Raw genomic sequence first — 24,426 nt, 5'->3', positions numbered from 1 at the left:
GAAGCTCAGCCGCTGAGTCCAATCGCCGAACTGCGGCATTCGCCTTTTTGCACGACCCAATCGACGCAGAAGCTTTATCGGGATTGATGTCCGACATCGGTTGCAGCCGCGCAGCCTGCACCGACCCATCAACGGCTGTATCGCCCATGACCGAGGCCGGACCTTGGTCCTCGATCAGGTCCAGCGATTTCACTGGCTGATGCGTGGGTCCGGTATCAATGGTCGCCATAAATATGACCGCGGGTGGTGGTTGCACGACCGCCAAGTGAGAGCACGACGAACATTGAGGAGACGCGCGGCGCGTCCGTTTCGCGTCCGCGCCACGCATTTCAGACCTAATTTTAGGTCGGAAATGAGTCCACACGGACGCGAAGCTAACGGATTTTAGGAGTGGGTCGACGCTTTGGGTCAACATTCTTGTCCGCGGTGACAAAACAAATGTAGATAGACGAAATGGATCACCCGGTCAGAGTTGCTCTGATAATCCTGGATAGAGATACATACATCGAGACCAAGCTCAGAGCATGTCCAGCCGCGCCCCCAACAAGGCTCCTCAGGCGACTTTTCGGCCGCCAGCGCCGAAAAATCGGCCCAGTCGCGCTCCCAAGGACCCATTTTTCGCCGGCTTGGGCCGAAATTGACGCTGGCGGACTCAACCCGAACCCGGCGCGCTCGGGGGCACCGGGCGAATCATTTTTGGCACGAAACAGCCGCGGGCCCTCCTTACCAGCGACTCGTCTCTCTTCTCACCGCTTCGTCGTACTCATCGCCTCGTTTCCCGCGGCGAATCAATGTCAAAGCTGCCGCGCGCTGCCGCGCCGGTCAACCTCCTCCATTGATGCATCACGGGCGGCTCAGTGACCGGACGACGCGCGTCCCCTCGCCTGCCATGCATACACGCGGCGGTCACGCGTACGCGCGGCGCCTCCGCCTATATAAGCCGAACCCCAGCGCGCCGGTGGCACACATAGAATCTCCATCGCCGCAACACCATTTCTCCCCTTTCCTCCCTCTCCTCTCGCCGTCTCCAATTCAAAGCATGGCCGAGCGCTTCCCAGGCGACGGTGCGGGGGCGAACGGTTTCGGCCGCCGCCACCTTCACGAGGACGAATCTCGGTTCTTCTTCGAGGCCAAGTACCAGGCCCCGCCGGACATGCGGGTGCCAGGAGCGTGGGAGCTCGTGGACGCCGAGGCGCATGGACCTGGGGGGACGTCCACCTCCTCGTCCGGCCGCTCGTCCGACTCTCCTTGCCTCTGCCCCATCAAGCCGGAGCCCCAGGACACGCCTGTTAGCGTGCGCACCCACAGCTTCAGTGTCCGCATCGACGACTCCGCCCCCGCCTCTGGCCGCCTCGTCCTCGTTAGGCCGAAGCCCAAGCCCGGCCTCCCCGCGGAGTACGAGGAGATAGCCTGGCGTGGCTTCTCCGACGAGGACGCCCTACGGTGGGCGCGGGACAACTACCTCCGCGACGAAATGGTCCGGCAACGCCGGGCCCTGGAGGAGATAGCCGCCCGCAAACGTGGGCGCGAGGACGAGCGTGGCGTCGTGATCCTCGACAGCAACGACGACGAGGACGCCCCCGGAGCGTCCAACCCGCTGCGCCAACCGGGGGAGGGTTGCAGCAGGGACGGCGGCCGTGGAGGAGGCGGCGACGACGACGGCAGTGACTACACGCGGTTCTACCGCCTCCTCGGCATGTAGAACTGCAAGGGCGACGGGCGGCGAGGGAGGCAGCGAGGAGCAGCCTAGTAGTGTTTTTTTCTTTTTTGTGAATATTTTAAATATATACGAACTCGCCGAAGTTTAGTTCAATTTGCGCCGTGTTTGTGCCGAAATTAATTTAAAAAACGTGGACGTCGTGACTGGGGGCATCACGCCCCCAGCACGCGGTTTGCGCCAGTGCACCTCAGGGGGTGATTTACAGCAACTCCAATGGGGTGACCCATTTCGTCCGCCCGCATCCGTTTGGGTCGGCGCGGACAAAAGTGACGGCCCAACGCGCCGACCCAAACTCAAATTGTATCCGCCCGGCGTCCGCGCCGACCCATTTCCGGCCCAAAATTGCGCCTGAAATGCGTCGGCGTGGACGGGAAGCGGACGCGCCGCGCGTCTCCTCGCCGTCCGCCGCGTCCCCACCTGGCGGCCACCCAACCGCCACCGGTCGTCTTATTTATGACGACCACCGACAGCGGGCCCACGCGTCAGCCAGTGCGCGCGTCCTTTTTTAACCATGCGTGCGGCGGGGTCGGCCTCATCCACTTCTCCCGTCCACATTTGGCCCCCACCAGTTTCTTTGCTTCCTCGCCGACGACCGCAAACCCTAGCGCGTGCCATGGGCCTCTTCGGCAAAAGCAATGACAAGGGGAAAGGCACCCCCGGCGCCTCGTCATCCCGTGCTCCCCCTCCCCCTCCCCGTCCACCACCGGCGCGTTTCCGCCCTGGACGCCGGCGCCTGCACATCCCGATGCACCAAGCGCGGTGGCATTGGGAGTACAGGCAGCTCCTTTCCTACCCCAACATGTTCGTTTGACCGATCCAAACGGACAAAAATTGAATTCGTTTGGGTCGCCCCGTTGAAGTTGCTCTTAGCGCCTACAGGGAGGCCAACGATTGGAGATGCTCTCAGCCGCCGAGTCCAATCGCCGAACTGCGGCGCTCGCCTTTTTGCACGACACAATCGACGGAGAAGCTTTATCGGGATCGATGCCCGACATGGGTTGCAGCCGCGCAGCCTGCACCACCGGTCCCTCTACGGCTGTATCGCCATGACCTCGGCCCTCGATCAGGCCCAGCGATACCACGGACAAGTCGCAAGGGGACACCGGCGGGGAGGGGAGCGTGCGTGTGTGCGTCCAGGCTAGCCCAGACTGTGATCCCGTGCTCGTGGGGTAAAAAGTAAGAAAGATGCGATGGAGGAGGGATGGATTGGGTAGCGTGCGGGCGACAGCATGAGCGCCCCACTATTACCAAAAGCGAGCTCACAAAAATGATGGCCTCAGTAGATTATCATTGTTCCAGCGATGAGCCCCAGCAACGGCACGGACCGGAAGCCAGCCTGTGCGCGAGCTCACTTGAAGCGTTGGTGAGAAAGAGATGGACGTTTCCGTTTCACGCACTGCCAGATGATGAGACGAGACTGCAAATCAAGCAAACTACTACTCTCTCCGTTCCAAAATAGATGATCCAACTTTATACTAATTTTAATATAAAGTTGGGTCATCTATTTTGGAACGGAGGGAGTACTTGACATACTGCTCCCTAATTATACTAGCATGCCGTTACATTCCTAGACTGGAATGCACTTGTAACGTGCACGATCACATCATTCACCCAATATCTGTGTACCAGGCGTGGAGTGCAGAGGTAACCTACTAGTAGGGTTCGTTCGTTTGCACATACGACACTTAATAATTAATTAAACAGCGTGGTGGATCACCTGCATGCATCAAAGCAACGCAGCCATCCGGGATCCGACTGACAATGATAGCCGCCCTCCCTGCAGCTCGATCGCATGGTCCACGTACGTAACATAACATTTCCGCTGGTAAGAGACAAGGACGCAAGGGAGTTTAAGGCGGAGGATGATTAGTTCAGGTGTAACATCACACACACGTACTGCTGCTAGTTGGTGCGAGTAGTTGCCATGCATTACCATACGTACATCAAGCATCCCACCGAGCTAGCTCCGCGTGGACCATATATATCTATCTCAAACGAGACATGTTTTTGTTTCCTTGTGTTTGGTACAATAATGCTCTCTAATATAGCGTCTCATACTCCCTAACATGTACTCCTTCCCTTCTCTAATATTTGTCTGTCTAGACATTTCAATAAGTGACTACATAAGAAACAAAATGAGTGAATCTACACTCTAAAATATGTCTATATACATTCATATGTGCTAGTCCATTTTAAAACTCTAGAAAGGCCTATATTTAGAAACGGAGGGAGGATAATATATATACCATCCATGTGGAGTCCTATGTATTGTAGTCTACGTGATGGCCACACTTGAGTTGAAAAACGACGCTTTTGCTCTCTGCTAACTCTCAGTTAATCACGGGGGGCAACGACTTGACTGTACGTACGGAACGACGTTTTGGCATGGACGGCGACGTTATGCTATGTCGTCGTCTTTGGCCCCTGATTTTCAAAGTCACTTTTCGATCCCAGGAATTCCACCTGTTTTCCAAGTGACGTTGTTTTAGTTCAAATCCCACACCCCACCCAAAATTCGGTAACGTGCTCCGCTTTCCCGGACTCCAGTTCATGGCACGCTTTTCAAGAAAGAAACGACCCCCGTTTCATACTGTAGCCTCTATGTATCCAAATGGAGGGCATAAGCGTGAAATGTCGCAACTAGCCAGGGGTGTCATTGCACAAACCCACCTAAAGCCCCAACCACCCTACCTCTCAGCATCCGTGTACGCTCTCACACTCCCCTCCCCCTCCCCTCGCCTCCGTCCCCAGATCCGACCACCCCCCTCGCCTCGCCGCCGGCCCCCCCTCCACGCAACCGTACTGCCACACGGCGGACTCTCCGGGGCCCGCGCGCCGGAATGGAGGCGGCGCTGGAGGCGGCGCGCGCCAAGGACACCAAGGAGCGCCTGGCCGGGGTGGAGCGCCTGCACGAGGCGCTCGACGCGGCGGCGCGCCGCGGCCTCTCCCCGGCCGAGGTCACCTCTCTGGTGGACACCTGCGTGGATCTGACGCGGGACGCCAACTTCCGCGTCGCGCAGGGGGGGCTGCAGGCGCTCTCCGCCGCCGCCGTGCTCGCCGGGGACCACTTCAAGATCCACCTCAACGCGCTCGTCCCCGCCGCCGTCGAGCGCCTCGGCGACGGCAAGCAGCCCGTCCGCGAGGCCGCGCGCCAGCTCCTCGTCACGCTCATGGAGGTGAGTCGTCCGCCCTTTCGGTCGTGATGATCCCACTTGTTGTTTCTTTAATCTGTTATATTAGGGGGGAATGTGGTTGCTTTGGAACTTAGCTGGAGTTTTAAATTTGGTCCAATTATCTATCAGCATGAATTTGTTTTAGGTTTTGTGTGATGATGTGCTATTGAGCTACAAAGCCGTTTCAAACTTCAATAATCAAGGGATTAGCTTTCTTAGTTTTGGGTCAAGTTTGGTTTGTACAAACGGTAAAATGTGGGTGGGTATCAAACGAAGATTCAAACTTCTCATATGCAGTTTGGTTTTTGCTCGACTGTTTTAAGAACCATTTACCCTCAAATATGCTGTTAGTTCACATGTAAAGATTGCTCTTTTCAGGTGTTGAAATGAAATCTATAATATGCCTAGTTGTTGTAAATTACATAATTCTTTCTTAATGCTTTGATTTTTATAGAGCATAAATATCAAAATACGCGTTATCTTTTCTCCTTTGTCAATGCTGTTTGTTACTAGTACTATGTTACCATTACTTTTACATGTAGACTTCTGCCCAATGAATATCAACAAATGAAGCCAAACATGCTCGCCTTGTTCTCAATGTTTTAGATTTATTACTAGGTAGCCTTCTGATTTCATCCATATCTCAGGTTTCTTCACCAACAATCATTCTCGAAAGGGCCGGAAATTATGCATGGACTCATAAGAGTTGGAGGGTTCGGGAAGAGTTTGTACTTACAGTGGCAACTGCAGTTGGGCTTTTCGCTTCTACGGAGCTTCTCATGCAACGAGTTTTACTCTCACCCGTGAGTCTAGTATTCAAGTCGATTTGTTACCGTACATTTTTGTGCATATCTCAGACTTTATGTTTACTCAATAGATAGATATGCTGAGACTATCTGGCTTCACAGGTCCTACAGTTGATGAATGATTCGAACCAAAGTGTCAGAGAAGCTGCTATATCTTGTATTGAGGTTAGCTGGTTTCATACCATTTTTACCTGCTTCAGATGATGCTTTTCATCTTTTGTCCACTTATATTCCTTCCCATTTTGCGCTTTCGGATGCCCAACATTCGTCTTACTCAATTTTGCAATAGTTCTGTCCCACTCTGCGAGTTGGATAGGCTGAACCTTTCCTACAAAAATACTCAAACAATCAATGTAGTCCCAATGCCCTTTGCTTCTAGTTGCTTTTCACTACTCCCTTGCCCTCAGTTTTATCTGTTTTTGTGTGTTTTAAAAGTAGTTTATCCCATGCTTTCAAACTATTGGTGTAATTAGTAGCAACTGTCCATACTAACTAATTGCAGCCTGTACCCGCTATCCAGGCTATGTAAAAATTATACGGCAATCCTAATATCACTTGTCACTTTTTTCGATCACAGGAAATGTACAAGAACATGGGATCTCAGTTCCACGAAGAGTTGCAGCGCCATAATCTGCCTACATACATGGTAGTGTATTTGGCTATCTAGTTGTTTTTGGCAGTTGCCCTTTGCTTGCTAGAAATCCACTTGATACTAGTGTCTCACTCTTAGTACATCTGTGTATTTTGGACTAGTATCTGGTACTACTTTATATGATTGAACTTTACGTGTCCATTTTTAAAGGTCCGCAAAGCAGTAAACCTGGATTATCCTAATTCATGTATTGTCCGATATCTGCAGCTAAAAGAAATAAATTCAAGATTGAATAGAATTGAACCAAAGGTTCCCGCATCTGATGGTACTGCAACACAGCATAAAGTTGCAGCATCTAGATCCGTTAGTGTTAACCCAAAAAGAGGCAGCCCACGGACAAAAAGCACACCGAGGGAAAGCACATTATTTGGAGGTAAGCTCTATATTTTTGTCAGAAGTTCACACATGATCATTCAAATATATGTGTTTGCATTCAACTATAGTTGCAAGCCAAGACGATCTATAACTGCAATTTGTCAGTCTAGGTACTGTTTAGGCACCAAGAGATGTCCTTTTTCCATGTTTATATGGGTGAACATTTGCGAATGCCTGAATGCTCCTAACCAGCTCATGATAATAGGATGGACTTACACATGAAGAGGATTCACTTTCAAAACCAAAACAATCAGCACTGTAGCTGATCGTGTGCTGTAGTTCTATAGTCTGTATTTTGTCAGCAAATTAAAACTGAAGTCCAGCTTTTGAGTTACGTATACGGGAATTGCACCCAGTCAATTCATGTCCCCACCACATATGTCAATAAACATTGGAACCACCTATTCACTTGCTCTAAGTATGTTAAAGTGGCTCTCCAGAGATCCTAATGAGATCTTGCATGATTTAAGTGCTTGCGTGGTGTCATCCAGTAAGGAGTGCCCACATGCCGGACACCCTATCTTCTTCCTGTTCCTTTTCTCCCATTTTCTTCCCGTCACTGTCGGCTTCACCACTCTCCTTGCTGCCACTCATCCCACATGGGCATGGAGCCGTGCCCTGAGTTCTTGGGCCACCCCTGACCAGAGTCAAGGTTCAGTGATAGTCGGGAAAGAACTGACCACAGGGAATGAGATGACGAGATCAAAGTCACCGTTAGAGGCTTGGGGCTGACAAAGATCTTACTCGGTGTGTGTGCCCAGACCAGATCCGTGCGCACCACGGCTGAGAGTGGTCCTGCTGATTAGATGACACCATGGATTTTGAGTCGCGCGACTAGTCGTCGACTAGTCGATGAGTCGCAAAAAAATGTCGACTCAACTTAGTGTCGACTCGAGTCGGGAGTCGCGACTAGTCGCAACCGTAGGCTCGACTTTTTCCGAGTCGCTACCCCAGAGCGACTCAGAGCGACTCCGATGAGTCGCGACTCGAAAACCATGGATGACACATTGTGCCCTGTCAACATGCCACATAAGTGGCCAGAGCTAGCAAAACCAGATCTGAGAACTACCCGTGTACCCTGTTAACAAATTTAGGTGGTGAATCTGTGGTTTCAGAATTTGTGGACCATAGTGACCAGGGCGTGCAAGTTCGAGAATTCGTTCATATAATTACTGTGAAAACATATGATATATTCTTAATTTCAAAATGCAGTGATAATATGCACAAAATGTCTTTGAATTCATTATCTGAAAGTAATCATTAATACTTTAATAGTACAACATTTGAAGTCCATTTCATGTTTTGAGATGCATCATTTTTTTATCCAGGTGAAGTACTGCTATATTTGTTTCTTTATTTATTTTCTTCTTACTTTTGCTCAGTGTATAATCCAGAAGCCTTTAGTTGAGCTATGTTCCCTGAAACTTCTTTTTCAGCCTGTAATCTATTAGACTTAACAGAAAATTTCATTTTCTGACAAGTCAATGTTTTTATGGTTATTGCCCCTGCCACATGGACAACATGTTTCTCTACAGTAATTTGATGTTTTACAGGTGACACTGATATAACTGAAAAACCAGTGGAACCAGTAAGAGTCCACTCAGAGAAAGAATTACTTCGGGAGTTTGAGAAGATTGCAGCTACTCTTGTTCCAGAAAAGGACTGGTCAGTTCGTATTGCTGCCATGCAAAGGATTGAAGCACTGGTTTATGGAGGTATGTCCACATCTATACCTATTTTTCTTAACAAAGCTTTATGCAATTATGCTCGGCGTTAATTACCTCTGTAGCCATTAGCAAAGAAAAAAAAACATCTGTAGCATACATTTTGCAGTACGTCTTTGATCCCACAGCCAACTAATATTTTGTCTAACCAGAAAGGGACCCTCATTACTAGGACTGATGACTAGGACGGAAACATTTCCCCTTTATTTGCCGATAAGTGAGCTTTTGAAGTATGCAGTGAAGTGAAATAAACAGAAGGTCCATCTTTTATAAAAATGAACATCTTTTATTATAAACATCCTATTGTGTAGTAATATTGGCTCAAAGAACAGAGCAATGGTGCAACCTGCAGTTTTGATGACATACCTTACTGTTTTGCAAGGCCTTCATCATTTGGACTCAAAAGGGAAAATATTATCACAGTCCAGTTACACATAATAATATAATATGGGGTTATTTGAGAATTAGTCCGTCAACATTCTTAGCATTTATGTTGATAAATTACTCGATAATTTGATGTTCTATGCTTAGCTTTAAAATGTTCTATTTATGTTTCTCCAGGAGCTATTGATTACCCATCGTTTCTGACACTCTTGAAGCAGCTGATTCCTCCATTGTCTACTCAGCTAGCTGATCGACGGTCTACCATTGTAAAACAGGTATCCACCCATTTCTCTTCTTTTGATAAGCATCTTTTATCAAGAAACCTATTTTGATAAGTATCAAATTGATTATCTCCAACGCTTGTCTTTCCCTCTATTTTCTTGCTGTCAAACGAGTTGAATACTTGATCAGATGAATGTGCTCAAATTGAAAACTTACTTCCTGTCATGTTTTTTATGCCCAGGCATGCCATTTACTTAATGTGCTGTCCAAAGAACTCCTTGGTGACTTTGAGCCATGTGCTGAACAATTTATTCCGGTAAATGATGCAAACAGTTTTTTCCTTCTGTTTTGCTATATTGTTTTAAGAAATCTAAAATATTTGTGAAATTTCCAGATGCTTTTTAAGCTTGTTGTTATAACTGTGCTTGTCATCGCTGAATCTTCAGACACCTGCATAAAAACTGTGAGGAAATTTTATTTCAATATATTTGCACTTCATGGATGCCATTTGTTTAGTCTCTTTGCTGATATGGGACATCTTGCAGATCCTGCGAAACTGCAAGGTTGCACGAATTCTTCCTCGTGTAGCTGACACAGCCAAGAATGACCGAAGCGCAATTCTCCGTGCTAGGTATGCATGTTGACACCGTCCAGTGTACATGTTTCTTCAAGCTACTCAAGCTTACATTTTACTGTACCAGGTGCTGCGAATACGCACTTCTAATATTGGAATATTGGGCTGATGCCCCGGAAATACAACGATCAGCTGATTTATATGAAGATCTAATAAAGTGCTGTGTAGCAGATGCTATGAGTGAGGTATGATCTGTTCGCTGACCTATGGTGCATATAGTGTGTTCATTTTCATTTCAAATCAGGTAGTTAAATAAATTATTCAATATGTCGCACTATCAGACACACAACAACTTCTCTGTGTGTCGTATGCTAGTGTTTGTACTTTGTAGAATTGAAGAGTCCAGTCATAGTTCCATTCTGTTGAAATCAAACCAAGCGGAATGTTAATTATTTGCAGCACACCAGAGCGAAACAGCAAAACTTGTTACTCAAGCAGCAATGCTGCAATGATACCCACTAGGACCCTGACTCAGCCTTACATTTCAACCTATCCCCAACTGGCTGTCTACATGACTGGAGAGGCATCAATATGATATTGCCCAGACAGAATCTATGTAGTGCTGGTTTGCGTTCTGTTTGCAGATATACTCATGAAACAATGTATCCATTTGGAAATACGGTAGCTTGTTTGGCATAATAATGAAGAATATAGGTTGCTTTCTGTTCATAATGTGTATAGAGTAATAAGCAATCTGTTTCTGAGGAACCAATAAAATTATGAGGGATTCTACTTCATACGGAACCGGTGCCTTTTTTCTCTGCTTACCCTTGCATGCCACCCAAAAAAAGTTCAGGAGACAATAATGTAGCAAATGACAAGTCCATATTCTGAGTTCATGCATTCTATTGGTAGTATATGATGATATACCTGCTTATTGATGGGCATAATTGTTAAAACTAGAAGGTTCTTGAGTTATCTCATCTCTGATCTCTGTGCCGCTGCCTGCTGGTATGCTGGGACCATTGCGGCTCTGTCCACATTCATTCTGATTATTTTTGTGTTCCATGCTGTTTCTGCAACTAGGTCCGTTCAACTGCAAGAACTTGCTACAGAATGTTCACGAAAACATGGCCTGAGCGCTCTCGCCGTCTTTTTATGCAATTTGATCCTGCCATACAGAGGGTACGACATGCTGCTTTTCTCTTTGTGTTTCTTCAGATCTTACTTTTTTTGTAGCTGTAACACAGCCTAAATTCTAATGTACAATTGGCAACTGTTGCAGACAATAAATGATGAGGATGGTGTGCACAAACGTTATGCTTCTCCCTCACTTCGTGAGAAGGTTCTGCAGCCTTCTCGCACTTCATCTCATGCAAGTGGCACTCATATGCCTGGATATGGCACTTCAGCTATTGTTGCAATGGACAAGAGTGCAGCTATTTCTTCAGATTCATCTCTGCCATCAAACAATCTTCGTTTATCACAGTCAAAGACAACCAGCAGCGTTTCTGATAGAAGCCTAGAAAGTGTGCTCAGTTCAAGCAAAGAAAAGGTTTCTGCTATTGAAAGTTTGCTGAAAGGTGTTAGCATATCAGATAGGCAAAATTTCTCAGTTGCACGCTCAACAAGCTTGGACCTTGGTATTCTTTAATCCGCATATACCTTTCTTTGAAGAATTCGAATGCTTTTAATAGTGTATTCCTTAGAAATCACCTGACAAAATTATCGTTTCTACTTTCTCCACTGATCGTTAGAATTCTAGTTTCTTATTATTTTTTAATCCTAGTGCAGGGGTTGATGCTCCATCATCTCGTGATCCTCCTGTTCCTCTTGCAGCACCAGCTTCAAATCATCTATCTCTGCAGAACTCAGCGTTCTTGGATTCAACCATTCCTAGCATCAAAAGTTCTAGTACACGAAATGGAGGTTCCCGCGCATTGGATACAATGACGACACAGTTGGCCACCAAAGAGCGATCGAGGTCACCATATTTGAGTAATCTATCATCCGAGTCCATGACGGGCTTATCACTGCCTTATGTAAGAAGATCTTCAGAGAGGCTTCAAGACGGAATGGATGAGAGTAATGATCTGCGGTCAACCAGGCGGTTTCCTCAAATGCACACAGAAAAAAACTATATTGATATGCCTTATAGGGATGGTGCTGCTCACAGAGATTCACATAACAACAATGTCCCGAATTTCCAGAGACCTCTTCTAAGAAAGCAAGTAATGTCAAGGCCTTCTGCAAGTAGCCGGGACAGATTTGATGATAGTCAAGTACCTTCCAATGATGTATCTAGATATACAGATACTCTGGCTACTCTACACGATGCACTTTCTGAGGGTCTCAATCCTAGTTCTGACTGGGTAGCAAGAGTCTCTGCTTTTGATTTTATTCGGAATATAGTGCAACAAGGTCAGAGAGGTACTCAAGAAATTATTCAGAATTTTGAAAAGGTCATGAAGCTATTTTTCCGCCATCTGGATGATCCTCATCATAAGGTTGCACAAGCCGCTTTTTCTACGCTTGCAGAGATTATTCCTGCTTGCAAGAAGCCATTTGAGAGTTATGTCGAAAGAATTTTGCCACATGTCTTTTCCCGCCTTATTGATCCAAAAGAGTTGGTAAAAAAACCATGTTCTTTGACTTTGGAGATTGTTGGTCGATTATATGCAATCGATATGTTGCTACCTGCCCTAGTACGCTCACTAGATGAACAGAGGTCACCAAAGGCAAAGCTGGCTGTTATTGAATTTGCAAACAGATCGTTCAGTAATTACACGGTAGATTCTGAAGGTTATAGTAACAGTGGCTTCCTTAAGCTATGGCTTTCAAAATTGGCACCGTTAGTGAATGAAAAGAATGCAAAACTGAAGGAGGCATCTATTGCTGGTATCATATCTGTGTATTCTCAGTTTGACTCAACGGCAGTGTTAAATTTTATTTTAAGTTTATCAGTTGAAGAGCAAAACCTATTGAGGCGTGCCCTGAAGCAAAAAACACCTCGTATTGAGGTTGATCTGGTGAACTACTTGCAGAGCAAGAAAGAACGGCCACGCCCTAAATCTTATGACCAGGCAGACTTTGGAACTTCTTCCGAAGATGGTTATGCACAGACATTGAAGAAGAGCTATCCTTTTGGGCGGTATTCTTCTAGTTCCCTTGACGCCGAAGTGGGAAAGAAGACCACTACAGTGCATGAACCAACATTACATAATGTCTCTATGGCCCGAACAACTTCGGATATGAGTGCCGGTACTAATCAAAGCCTGGAACCGGCCTCAGGAACTGAAGTATTTTTAAATAGAAGTAGAGAATCAAAGAATAATTTTAGCTCAGCTGTGGAAGATAATCGTTCTTGGACAAACTACCCTGAAAAAACCGATGCCTCCTTAGATGGTGAAACCGCTATGAGCACTCCGCGCTTGGATTTCAGCCAACTGCACAGCCCTGATGGGCATAATGCTGTTGGTTCAACTACAGGAAAAGATGTTCAGGAGACAGATATGGTTGTAAACCTTAGTTCTATAAAGACCAGCATACATGCTGACAACGGCTTGAGCATACCACAACTTCTTCATCAGGTACTGATGAAAAATCCTTTTACTTGATTGTGTGTACTGCTGTGTCTTTTTCTTTTCTAAATCTTTGTGAAGCATTTTAATTTATTTTTCTCACTTTGTAGATAAGCACCGACACAGAAATATCAAGTTTGGAAAAGCACGAAGCATTACAACACTTGATTAAGGCTTCGCTTGGTAATGACAGCTCCGTTTGGTCAAAGGTTTGCAACCTGATTTCCTTACAAAATATACCTTAAGTGCTTAATTTTACAATAGTTTAGTTTATTTTTTCTATTTCTCAGCAAAAGAATAATGGGTATTTGAAAAGCAGGGTTGCATTTCAACTTATTTTAATGCACAGCGGCATTTGTAGTTTTGCATATACAAATGCCACAGCAGCATGTTATGTTACCTTTTCTTGTATATTTCCCTTTTTTCGTTGCATAAATATGTGAAATCATTATTTCATTACTAGCTGTGTTACCAGAGGTGTAAAGTTAAAATGGAATATATACTAAGCTAGAGCCGAGAGGTTTCAAACTATTTGCATTCTAATTCCAGCCTTTCAATTTTCCAACAGTATTTCAATCAAATATTAACGACCGTACTTGACGTGCTGGGTGACTCCGATCCATCTACTAGGGAGATTGCTTTGTCTTTAATTGCTGAGATGCTCAACAATCAGGTCCACTATCCATGCCTTTGCACATTAAGATTAGTTTAATTAATTGCCGCTTCATTTCTTGATAGTAATAATGCTTATTTTGCTCTCAGAAAGACGCTATGGAAGAATCTATTGAGATTGTTCTTGAAAAACTTCTGCATGTGACGAAAGATGTGGTGGCAAAGGTATACCTGCCTTTATTTTCCTCACTATAACACCATTAGATCTGTTCTTTGTTCAGCTTTGGTGTTTTAGTAACTTAATATTCTTTCTGGGCATGCAGATTTCAAATGAAGCGAACCGATGCATAAATGTTTTGTTGGCAAAATACGATCCTTTCAGATCTCTTGCTGTATGCACAAATCATTTCTCTTTATGTATCACCGTTACTTTTGTTTCTGCTTGGTGTATTTAACTTTACTTCTTCATGGTCATTGGTTCTGCTGCAGGTTGTAGTACCTCTTTTGGTCAGTGATGATGAAAAGATACTCGTTGTGTGTATCAACTATTTGACAAAGGTATCTCATATACAGTGTTCTAAAAGAACATAGACCCTTGCTACCCTAGGCAGGCAGCTGTAGTGCGTTTCATTTCTCATTATATATGCATCATGTGTGAAAATCTACTTAAATTCTTCGTTTTGTTGTAGAGTAGTTCTGGCCTATTAGGAACATACATAAACCAAACATATCTAATATGTTGAGCAACCAGTTTTGACTGTTAACTTTCTTGTGATAATCTCTGCAGCTTGTCGCGCACCTTTCCCAAGAGGAATTGATGGATCAACTGCCTACATTTTTGCCAGCACTGTTTGATGCTTTTAGTAACCAAAGTCCAGATGTTCGAAAGGTGGGTACTAATCTAGTGCAGATATTATCATGGCGGAATTCCTTTCTATTTTATTTATGATTGTTATAAAACTGCCAGTAGATGCAGACTGCAGTTGCTGACTGGCATGGGAATTGCATGTGCTTGGAATGAATTTTTCTTGTGCATGAATTCATAACTGATACTACCTACGCATTTTTTAGAGTGTTGTATTCTGCTTGGTGGATATCTACATCATGCTCGGGAAAGCATTCGTCCCGTACCTGGAAGGGCTGAGCAGCACGCAGCTGCGCTTGGTGACCATCTACGCCAACCGGATTTCGCAGGCAAGGTCCGGCACGGCGATCGACAGCGCTAACCAATGAGATGTAACATTCTTCTGTTTTATATGGACATTTGTTTGGTAGGGTGTGGGATTTTTGGGGGGTCCCGTTTGTTTGTGTAGGTTTGTGTATAGTATATAAGCAAACGATTCCCTTGTATTGGGGAGTTTCCTGGCTTTGGTTCTTTGTGTGATTATGTATTCCTTCTCTTTTTTTGGTTAGCATGTGGAGAGGAGAGTGTTAGCGAGCGTGTGTTGTCTTGGGTTGTACAACTAGGTGACAATGTACAAAGAAAGGAGATGTAACGTACTGGAGAAAGTGTGTGCAAGTTTTGTCTGGCCCTTTGAATTACGTTATTGTTCATGAATTCTCAGCTGTGGACTTGTATTGTTCTGGTTCTTGATTTTAGATCCGTTAAGAGGGCTGGTCTGGTTCTTGATTGTAGATGTGTAAAGAGGGATCTGAAGGACTGAAATATCACCAAAGAATTAGCCATGAAGAGGGGTGTGTGGAAGTTAGCTATTCATGTGCTAGAACCATGGCTTGTTTTTGAGATCTTATGGGTTTCAACTTGTTTCAGACTGAAAGACTTTGTTGTCGTTGATAACGGCAAGCCCTGTTTGTGTTCCCGGTTCCGCGGCAACTTTTTTTGCGGGGATTCAGAGAGATGATGTTAGGGCATCTTTAATGGCAACTTGTAAAAATCCTCCCACATTTGTCCACGGAGGGGGAAACAGTCCACAAACACGAATGCGGGAGGACACCATCCAATTATAGCCGCATACATTTGGCCTTCCGGTTTTTTCCTAGTCTGCATGAAAGTAGCCACATGCAAAGTGTACAGATGTTCAAATAGTCACATGCAACACTAGTTCAATTTTTTTTAAAATCAAATATTACATCCCAATATTGGTGTCCCTTTTCATTGCCAATTGATGCTCAATCAGACCTTTCTTCAGCTACTTGTGAGTTGGTCGATGCCGAATTTGTTGATGCATTTGAATAAACTTCTTAAATGTGGCCGGATTCTGATCTAGAAGTTGAATAGGATCACCCGTGTTTTCAAATTCCAGAGTTGCAGCAACATCGTCACCCTCATCCTCGACGACCATGTTGTGCATGATCACACAACATGTCATCACCTCCCACAAGATTTTTGGATCCCATTGTTTAGCAGGTCCACGAACAACTGCAAAACGGGCATGCGGAGCTCCAAATGCCCTCTCAACATCCTTTCTAGCCGCTTCTTGTCTTTGGGCAAAGTGAGCCTTTTTTTGTCCAACTGGTTTTTAGATGGTGCTGACAAAGGTATCCTATGGAGGATAGATACAGTCAACTAGATAGTAACCCATGTTGTACTCATGTCCATTAACAGTATAGTGACAAGGAAGAGCTTTTCCTTCAGTCAGCCTCGCAAACAACGACGATCGTTGCAGCACATTGATGTCATTGTGAGACTCGGGCATGCCCAAGAAAGCGTGCCAAATCCAAAGATCCTGTGATGCAACTGCTTCAAGAATGATGGTGGACTTCTTAACATGACCCTGTATTGCTCTTGTAAAGCTTTCAGGCAGCTTTTCCATTTCCAATGCATGCAGTCAAAAGATCCAAACAAACCTGGCCACCCTCTTGCTTCTGAATTGCCAGGAGCCTCTACGTGTCTGCCACAGTTGGTTTTCTCAGGTACTGAGGTCCGAACACCTCGATCACGGCAGTTGCAAACCTGACCATGGCATCTCCACATGTGCTCTTTGACATCCGTAGGTACTCGTCCCACGAATCAGCGGCCATGCCATATGCAAGCATCCAGAGTGCGGCTGTGCACTTCTGGTAACCAGAGAAGCCAATCGTTTTCATGGTGTCCCTCGTCAGGATGAAATAGTCATGGTAGGACCGAACGCCATGGTACAAACGATTGAAGACAGTCTTGCGCATCCGAAACGCCGGCAAAAATAAGTAGTCGACCATCAGTATCAAATGCCCGCGCGCCCTGTTGCGGTTGAGCATTCGATGACCCTTGTTCGAGCCCTTGAAATTGAGAACATGCTCCGCACGCGTGTCTTCAAGGATCGCCTGCATCATCGCCGTCTCATCGGAGTACTCCTCGTCCAACGAAGCTGCCAGACGACTCAACATATTGCTCGTATATGTACTCCAAATCGGAATCCATTGCTAAAAAGAAGAAGGGACAAATGTGTTCAGTTCCGGCGATTCATCGAACAGTTGTCGGGCATGGTAGAGGTTGGTACCTGGCGGTGCGGTCGGAGGGCAGGAGTTGAACGGAGACGGAGAATAAGCGGAGGGGAGCCCTGCTGGAGCGCCAGAGGTGACGGAGACGCAGAATATCGGCAGGGGTGTGGTGTGGTGGCCTGAGTGGTGGGGTCGGGGAAGGGTTTTGGGTGGGCCTGGGGTGTCGGATTCATACGTTTCGCGTGTCCGATCTCCCGCAAACTTTCCCCACTTTTGTCACCATTTTACGGGAGAAATCGCGTCCTGACCGCTCCACGGACCGATACAGAACCGTGTTGGATGGCTTCGACGGTCCAAACGGGAGGTTTACGGTCCTCCTTGGGGATGCCCTTACTCCCTTTTCAAGGTGTTGAAAGGTGCAGTCAACATTAACCAACTGCTACAGCACACATTTTAGAAAATGGTGCATCCACACCTCATTGTAACTGCCTTCTGTCAATTCTTCTGACCGCGAAGAAAGCAGCAAACACTCAATTTCGTTGACAAGCAGACCTGTCTAATCAGGAGCAAGCGTGGCTAGCAAAGCTCGAACCTCTGTCAAAAATCAGGTATGTATGTCCCTGGAAGCAAGCACGAGCTCCACTTTGTTTCATTGACCAGACCGACAAGGCTTGGCCAACTCCTCCGTCCCCTAGGCTGTGCCCAAATATTGGACGAGCACCTGATCGTAACAATCAGGTTGAAGAAAGATCGGCGGGGAGGTTCGTCATCGTCCGGTGAATAATGACTCACACGCCAAGCAGAGAAAGACCTTGGCTGGCACTACCAGATGCATGCATTGATGTGTCTGCCTCGCCGTGGTCTGCCGTTGAAACCCAGCACACCGCACCACACGCTCTTGCCTTCCAATGGACGACGGCGATCGAGCTGACGAGTTTGCATCCGCGGCAGGGCTCCATCACGCGACGAGGATCTCATCTCGGTCGTGCTGGGTGTGCCGGCACCGGTGACGGTCACACCTACTGTACCTGCTTAATTCTTAGTCGCGCTGGCGCCACTTTGGAACCAAATCAACATCGCAGGAGTTTCCACGGGGGGTGGGAGCACGGCCACGACCCTTCCTCCCTTCGGAAACGGTGCGCCAGGATGGAAATGGTCATGCCATGCCAAACGAAAGAAACAACGGAAGAAGAAAGCAAAGAAGCTCCATGTCCGAACGCACTATGGCAATTCGCCGGCGCGAGCACGCCCGTCAAAAGAACTCCAGGAATGGTTTGAGCGTTTGCGCTGACTGACCCAAATCGCACCACCAGCGACGGAGGAAGGAACGGTCATTTGCTATGGTGGACGAATAAATAAATAAATAAATAAATAAATATCTTAGACCATGCTCATGCATTGCTGCAAAATGTCACTACAGTTTTTTACGCCGTTTGGAAGCGAAGTTTTTGAAGAACCTAAGTATTCGAATACTACAGTTTTCTATGCCGATGACAGCGAAGACCATAGTATATGAAACCATCATTTTTTAAAGTGTTACTAAGAAAGATAGTGCCGTGTTTGGCAATCAAAGTATATAGTGTTGTATTTACTCGCCGCTTGAGAGATCTTTTGCTGTGTTTCTCAGTTTTTTGAAAAGAGGTTCTGGTCTTTTTTTTTAATATAGCAAAAACACCACAGTTTTGTGCATACTGTGGTTTACAATACTGCCACTTTAACTAGAGCCAAACACGTCAAAGTATTTGAAACCATAGGTTTTCAAGATACTGTGGTATTCTTGAAATACTTTGAAAATACTTTGTGGGGTTGAAGGCAAAAATGACGCGTCCTACATGGAGTGCTAAGTTACCCATCACAGGAGCAAACCAGAATTATTATCGCGCCTCTACAAATCCATCACTATATTAGGGAGAGGCATTTATTTGACATACACGTTTGTACATGCCATCCATGAAAACTACATGACTCACGACATGTTGTTTTTATATTTGGAGACGATGGAACCCATAATTTGGGAGGTGACCATGTCAACATGAACATTACCACCCCCACAACATCACCACCATAGCAAATGACCAGAGTTACCAAGTGCCAGTAGCACCGAGATGCAGAGGGCCCACCCGGGGGTGCCTAGGGTTGCTGGGCAGCCCAAGGCCTGGATCCACTAGAGACCCTAAGGGCAGATTCGTTGTGTCGCGTGGCAACCACTAGCGAGACACCGAACACCCGTGAACCCAGTTTTCCCACCGAGCACGCGACACATGCTGCCTAGCAATCAGCCTACGAAGCATAGAGCGAGGAAGCGGCCAACATGGCGAATGCTCGCCACCGCCTTCATCACATGAGGCTTTGCCCAGAGGTCACTGCAGATGGCGACAGGGGGGGGGGGGGGGGGGGGAGGAGGCTAGCGGGTGGACATAGTCAGGGAGAGCTAGTCGTGGCATGTGTCGTCCTTGGATGAGGAGGGGGTGGTGGTTGACCCCGCCCATGTGTCTTACTTGGATGAGGAGGGGATGGCGGTTGACCCCATCACCAGGTTTGAGGTGGTTGACGACGCCGCCGGGGTGACAACATCCGCCTTCTCTCGACGTATGAGGAGGCGGAGCACCAAGCAGCCGAACGCATCAATGTCGACGTCATGTTCGTCGTGAACCTTAAGATCATCGCTGAGAACCATGCGATCCTCGCGTCGTTGGTGAGCACACAATTGAGTGTGAGCGCCACAAGATCATGTGTCTCAACGCCGAGCATGCAGATATGTTTGAGGACCTCGAACGTGAAGCCAAGGACCAGTAGGCCAGTGGGTTTACCTCGGTGGATATGGCCCGCCGTCAATGACCATGCTTCTGGCCCCTTCGCCGAGGGGGTGATCGACATCTCCTCCGCCGAGGAGTAGAGCTATTTATCTAGTATGTAGTGATGATTTACCTTATTTAATGTTGATGTAGTGGAATGGTAATGTATTAGATAATGGACTATTTAATGATGCTATGTTTGATGTTGGTGTGGTACCGTTGTTTAATTATGCAACGATGTAGTTTCAATTTGTGTGAAAACAAATTATTTGGGAAATGGGCTAGAAAGGGCAAATGTTGAATTTCCCCCCAAAAGGGAAATCAATGGGGAACTAATATATTGGCCTATGTTTCGGACTATTCAAGTTCCTCACCATGTCAAAAAAATTTACGTTCAAAATTCAACAAAATCATGTAGAATTAGCTAAGTCAGCTTTAATCATGACATCTATGCATAGACAAGTCACGTCTAATCAGCACTCAAGCAGCACTTCAACAGTCGTTAAATATCTTAGGCATTTCATGCGTGAAACCAACAACCACATACGTGAAAACCCTGCCAAATAGCTCACCTACCTGCTTTCTCAGAGCAGCTACCTACCTAGTACGTGTGAAAAGTTAGAGCTCAAATCAACGTTCCGCATAAACACTTGTCTTACACTGACTAGCCATGAGCTCTACATACAGGCCAGGATATGTCAAAGCACGTGAAAGGCGCAACGAGCAAATTATGCTCACGCATCCTCGACCGACAAAAGTATGCATTCCGCACTAATAGCAGCTCCAAGAGGCTGACCCAAACGGATGATGATTTTATCCGTTTGAGTCGGTCAGGCGGATACGAACATCCGCTTTTGTATTTGAATTGGCGCATGCGCGCAACGCTGGCCCGACCTATTTTAACGGCGCGAGAAAAAAACATGCATATTTAAAATAGAAACAATGTTAATTAAACATTAAAACCGGTCATGAAGGCCGGCGAGAGTCCACATGTTCACATTTGCATTAAAGAAAATTAAAAACAACCTAAACTATGAGGCGGCGCGCTGCCCTAGGCATCGTCGTCGTCATCCTCGGGGTCCGTGAGGTCGATGAGCGTCGGCGCAGGGCCGGCCCAGGGGAACGGCGTGTTCCAGAGGGCGTTCATGTCGGGCGCGGGCTGTGCCGCCGTGGGGGGCTGTGCAGCCGCCTGAGCCGCCGTGGCCTGGCGCGCCTCCTCCTCGGCTTCGCGCCGCTCGTCCTCGGCGTCGTGCTCGAGCATCTCGAGGTACTCGCCGTGGCGGTGCTCCTCGGCCAGCCGTCGCTGGCGCCACTGTTCGAGGTACGCCGCCTCCTGCGCCGACATCGCCCCCAACCAGACGTGCGACAGGGTAGCGTCGGGGTACAGGAGAGGCACGCGGTGCTGCCAGTGCCACTCCGCCCGGTGCACTGGCACGTTGACGGGCTGCCTCGACCGACGAGCTGGCGCCGACGGAGGCGGGAGGAACTCTGCGGGAAAAGGAATGGCGGGGGACTTACCCTTGGCCTTGCTGCTGCCGGCGCCGGAGTAGAGGCCCATCTGGTTTTATTGGGGTGGCTAGGGTTTGCCGGCGACAGGGGAGCAGAGTGTGGCTAGATGGGGATGGGGGCTGGCTGAAAACGAACGAGGACGGTCCCACCGCACGGTCGGCTTAAAAAAGAACGACCGTCGTCGCTGACGCGTGTGCCTGAGGTCATAAATTAAGCTGACTAGGTAGGCTATGGGCAGTTGGACGACCGTCAGGTGAAGACGCGGCGAACAACGAGATGGTGTGCGTTACGTGTCCGCGTCGACACATTTTGTAGTGCAAATTTGAGCAGCAAATGCGTCGACGCGGACGGAAAACAGACTCAATTTGAGTTTGGGTCGATGCATTGGGCCTCTTTTTTTGTTCGCGCCGCGGGCGAATGGGTCATTTTATTGGAGTTGCTATAAGCGACCGGACCACGGCGACTCGTGCGCTGAACAATTCTCATATCGTACTCCCATTTTCTTGCTTCGCCACCGGCGACCAAACCACGATGAATTCTTCACATCGTGAAGCCGTAAACTCGACCCACCACTCCTATATATCTGGATGTTCGTACGCTCATAGATGCACACACTAGACGATCGACTACGATCCAGCGTCCGCCATTTTCCAACGGCCAAGGCTAACTAAGCGGCAGGCTTAAACCGGTAATCTAGACTAGCGCTACTAGCTACTATGGCCGCCACGTCCCTGGCATTCGTGGCGCGCCGCGGCGAGCCGGAGCTGGTCGCGCCGGTCGGGCCGACGCCGCGCGAGCTCAAGCGGCTCTCGGACCTCGACGACCAGGAGAGCCTCCGGTTCTATCGCTCCGTCATATACCTCTACCGGGGCCGCCCCTCGCGGCCGCGAGCCGACCCGGCCAGGATCATACGTCACGGCCTGGCCGCGGCGCTCGTGCACTACTACCCCATCGCCGGGCGGCTCCGCGAGCTGCCCGGCAGGAAGCTCGCTGTGGACTGCACCGGCGAGGGGGTGTGTTTCGTCGAGGCCGATGCGGACGTCGCGCTGGACGAGTTCGGCGACACGCTGTGCCCGCCGGTCCCTTGCGCCGGCCAGCTCCTGTGCTTGCCGGAGAGCAACTCCGCCGTCGTTGTCGACCGTCCACTGCTCTACGTTCAAGTAAGTCATGGGTGCATCCCAGACTAGGGTTGAAGAATTTGTGGTGCATCCTTAATTATCATTAATTTATCTGCAATTTGTACTACTAAGTACGTGAGACTGACATGCACCATGCACGATGGCATGAAGGTGACGAGGTTGAGGTGCGGAGGCTTCGTGTTCGGCATCCAGGTGTGCCATAACCTCGTGGACGCGCCGGGCGTCACGCAGCTCCTGCAGGCCGTCGGCGAGCTGGCGGGCGGCATGGAGGCACCAAGGGTGCGGCCTGTGTGGGCGAGGGAACTGCTCGACGCGCGCGACCCCCCATGCCCCACCTACCAGCACCCCGAGTACGAGCTCGCGGCCGACGCGGCCAACGACAGGCTCCGTCCGGGCGCCGAGCTCGTGCACCGGGCGTTCCTCTTCGGCCCCGAGGAGCTGTCCTCGCTGAGGGACCAGCTACCGCCGCGGATGAGAACGCGGTGCTCCCGGTTCCTGCTCCTGTCGGCGTTCGCGTGGCGCTGCCGGACCGCGGCGCTCGGCTACGCGCCCGGCGACGAGGTGCGGTTCATGTTCGTGGTGAACGCCCGCGGGAAGCGCGGCCGGCCGCTCCCCGAGGGGTTCTACGGGAACGCGCTCACCTTCGGCGTGGCGCGGACGACGGCCGGCGAGCTCTGCTCGGGGCCGCTGGGCCGCGCCGTGGAGCTGATCGTGGCCGCGAAGGCGCGGGTCGCCGACGACGACTACGCGCAGTCGGTGGCCGACGCGCTGGTGCTGCGCGGGCGGCCGCGGTTCACGACGGCGCGGACGTATCTCGTGACGGATCTCACCAAGTCGAACCTGCACGAGGTGGACCTCGGGTGGGGCCTGCCGGTGTACGGTGGACCGGCCACGACGACGCTTGCCACGTTCCACATTCCTGCGGCCGGCGGGACGATCACCGTGCCGATGTGCCTGCCGCCGCGCGCCATGGAGAGGTTCGCGGCCAATGTGCGCGCGGGGCTCTCGGGGGCTTCAAGTGGCGTGGAGTCGGCCATACTGTCCAGGATGTAGGCATGTAGCCTGAAAGCACAACTCCTAACATAATCACTTTTCCTTGCGGGACATCTCAAACATAAATTTGAATCCAAATAAGCATATGTAACATGCTTTGACTTTCTAAAAAGTGTAGTTGGTTTTAGGGAATACTATTGTCACTTATAGAGCATCTAAGAGCAGGAACACTACCTTCAGGCAATATGAATATACAATATGTTCTCAATTTTCTAAGGAACAAATGTATAATATTTTTCAAAGGGAGAATAGTACTTTCATGTTATTATATAGGGGGTACTCTTTTTTCTTTTCCACCGGAAACTGTAGGAATTCCGTCCCACGGTAAATTTTTATATATCTACTTTCAGCTATTATTAATATCTAATATGTTCTTTTTTATGGCACATCGATCTATAGTATATTACACTAGCAAAAAGACCCGTGCGTTGCAACGGGAGAAAAATGTTCAATTTGTATGTAAAATTGTTAAATTTATGTTAAAAAATGTTCAATGTATATTCTTCTAAAAATACAACGTATATCAAAAATAAATAAACGTTTGGAATTGCAAAATTTGTTCAGGTTTCAAAATTTTGTTCGAATTTTTGATATTTATTCACGATTTTAAAAACGTATTCATATTCAAATATTTTAAGGAAAATCGCCCACACTTGTTTCCAAGAATTGTTGAAAATATTTAAGAAAAATAAATAGACCTGTCGCTAAACTACTTTAACAGGGGCG

General features: G+C 48.0%; 2 protein-coding genes across 3 annotated transcripts; both read left to right on the top strand.

The window, feature by feature from the left end:
* Positions 1-4,430: 4,430 nt before the first annotated feature.
* LOC123189729 (CLIP-associated protein) lies at positions 4,431-15,365 on the top strand. Of its 2 annotated transcripts, none has more exons than XM_044602205.1 (21): positions 4,431-4,896; positions 5,541-5,696; positions 5,802-5,864; positions 6,277-6,345; positions 6,559-6,724; positions 8,280-8,441; positions 9,012-9,109; positions 9,298-9,372; positions 9,451-9,519; positions 9,602-9,687; positions 9,758-9,875; positions 10,717-10,815; positions 10,916-11,273; positions 11,470-13,220; positions 13,322-13,420; positions 13,780-13,884; positions 13,974-14,048; positions 14,147-14,215; positions 14,313-14,381; positions 14,611-14,712; positions 14,895-15,365. In XM_044602205.1, the coding sequence occupies exons 1-21, from the start codon at positions 4,561-4,563 to the stop codon at positions 15,054-15,056; spliced, it is 4,287 nt and encodes a 1,428-aa protein (XP_044458140.1). In that variant the 5' UTR covers positions 4,431-4,560; the 3' UTR covers positions 15,057-15,365. The 2 variants fall into 2 exon arrangements, with proteins under 2 accessions (XP_044458140.1, XP_044458139.1); XM_044602204.1 differs by having other exon boundaries at positions 11,425-13,220.
* Positions 15,366-22,140: 6,775 nt separating this feature from the next.
* On the top strand, positions 22,141-23,867 carry LOC123185689 (benzyl alcohol O-benzoyltransferase). Its single transcript, XM_044597531.1, has 2 exons — positions 22,141-22,668; positions 22,798-23,867. Exons 1-2 carry the CDS (start codon positions 22,225-22,227, stop codon positions 23,698-23,700), a joined length of 1,347 nt encoding a protein of 448 aa, XP_044453466.1. The 5' UTR covers positions 22,141-22,224; the 3' UTR covers positions 23,701-23,867.
* Positions 23,868-24,426: the final 559 nt, after the last annotated feature.

Source organism: Triticum aestivum, chromosome 2A (genome assembly GCF_018294505.1).
Source record: "Triticum aestivum cultivar Chinese Spring chromosome 2A, IWGSC CS RefSeq v2.1, whole genome shotgun sequence".
NCBI lineage: Eukaryota > Viridiplantae > Streptophyta > Magnoliopsida > Poales > Poaceae > Triticum > Triticum aestivum.
Note: the sequence above shows the minus strand (reverse complement) of the source record. Positions and strands in the feature narration are given on the sequence as shown.

What these genes read in the sequence shown, in the direction of transcription:
- LOC123185689 (XM_044597531.1), top strand. Translation starts at nt 22,225, where the DNA reads ATGGCCGCCACGTCCCTGGCATTCGTGGCGCGCCGCGGCGAGCCGGAG. An exon ending in GTCCACTGCTCTACGTTCAA is followed by an intron (nt 22,669 to 22,797) that starts GTAAGTCATGGG and finishes GATGGCATGAAG; the next exon opens with GTGACGAGGTTGAGGTGCGG.
- LOC123189729 (XM_044602204.1), top strand. Translation starts at nt 4,561, where the DNA reads ATGGAGGCGGCGCTGGAGGCGGCGCGCGCCAAGGACACCAAGGAGCGC. An exon ending in CTGAGATGCTCAACAATCAG is followed by an intron (nt 13,885 to 13,973) that starts GTCCACTATCCA and finishes TTTTGCTCTCAG; the next exon opens with AAAGACGCTATGGAAGAATC. An exon ending in CGAAAGATGTGGTGGCAAAG is followed by an intron (nt 14,049 to 14,146) that starts GTATACCTGCCT and finishes CTGGGCATGCAG; the next exon opens with ATTTCAAATGAAGCGAACCG.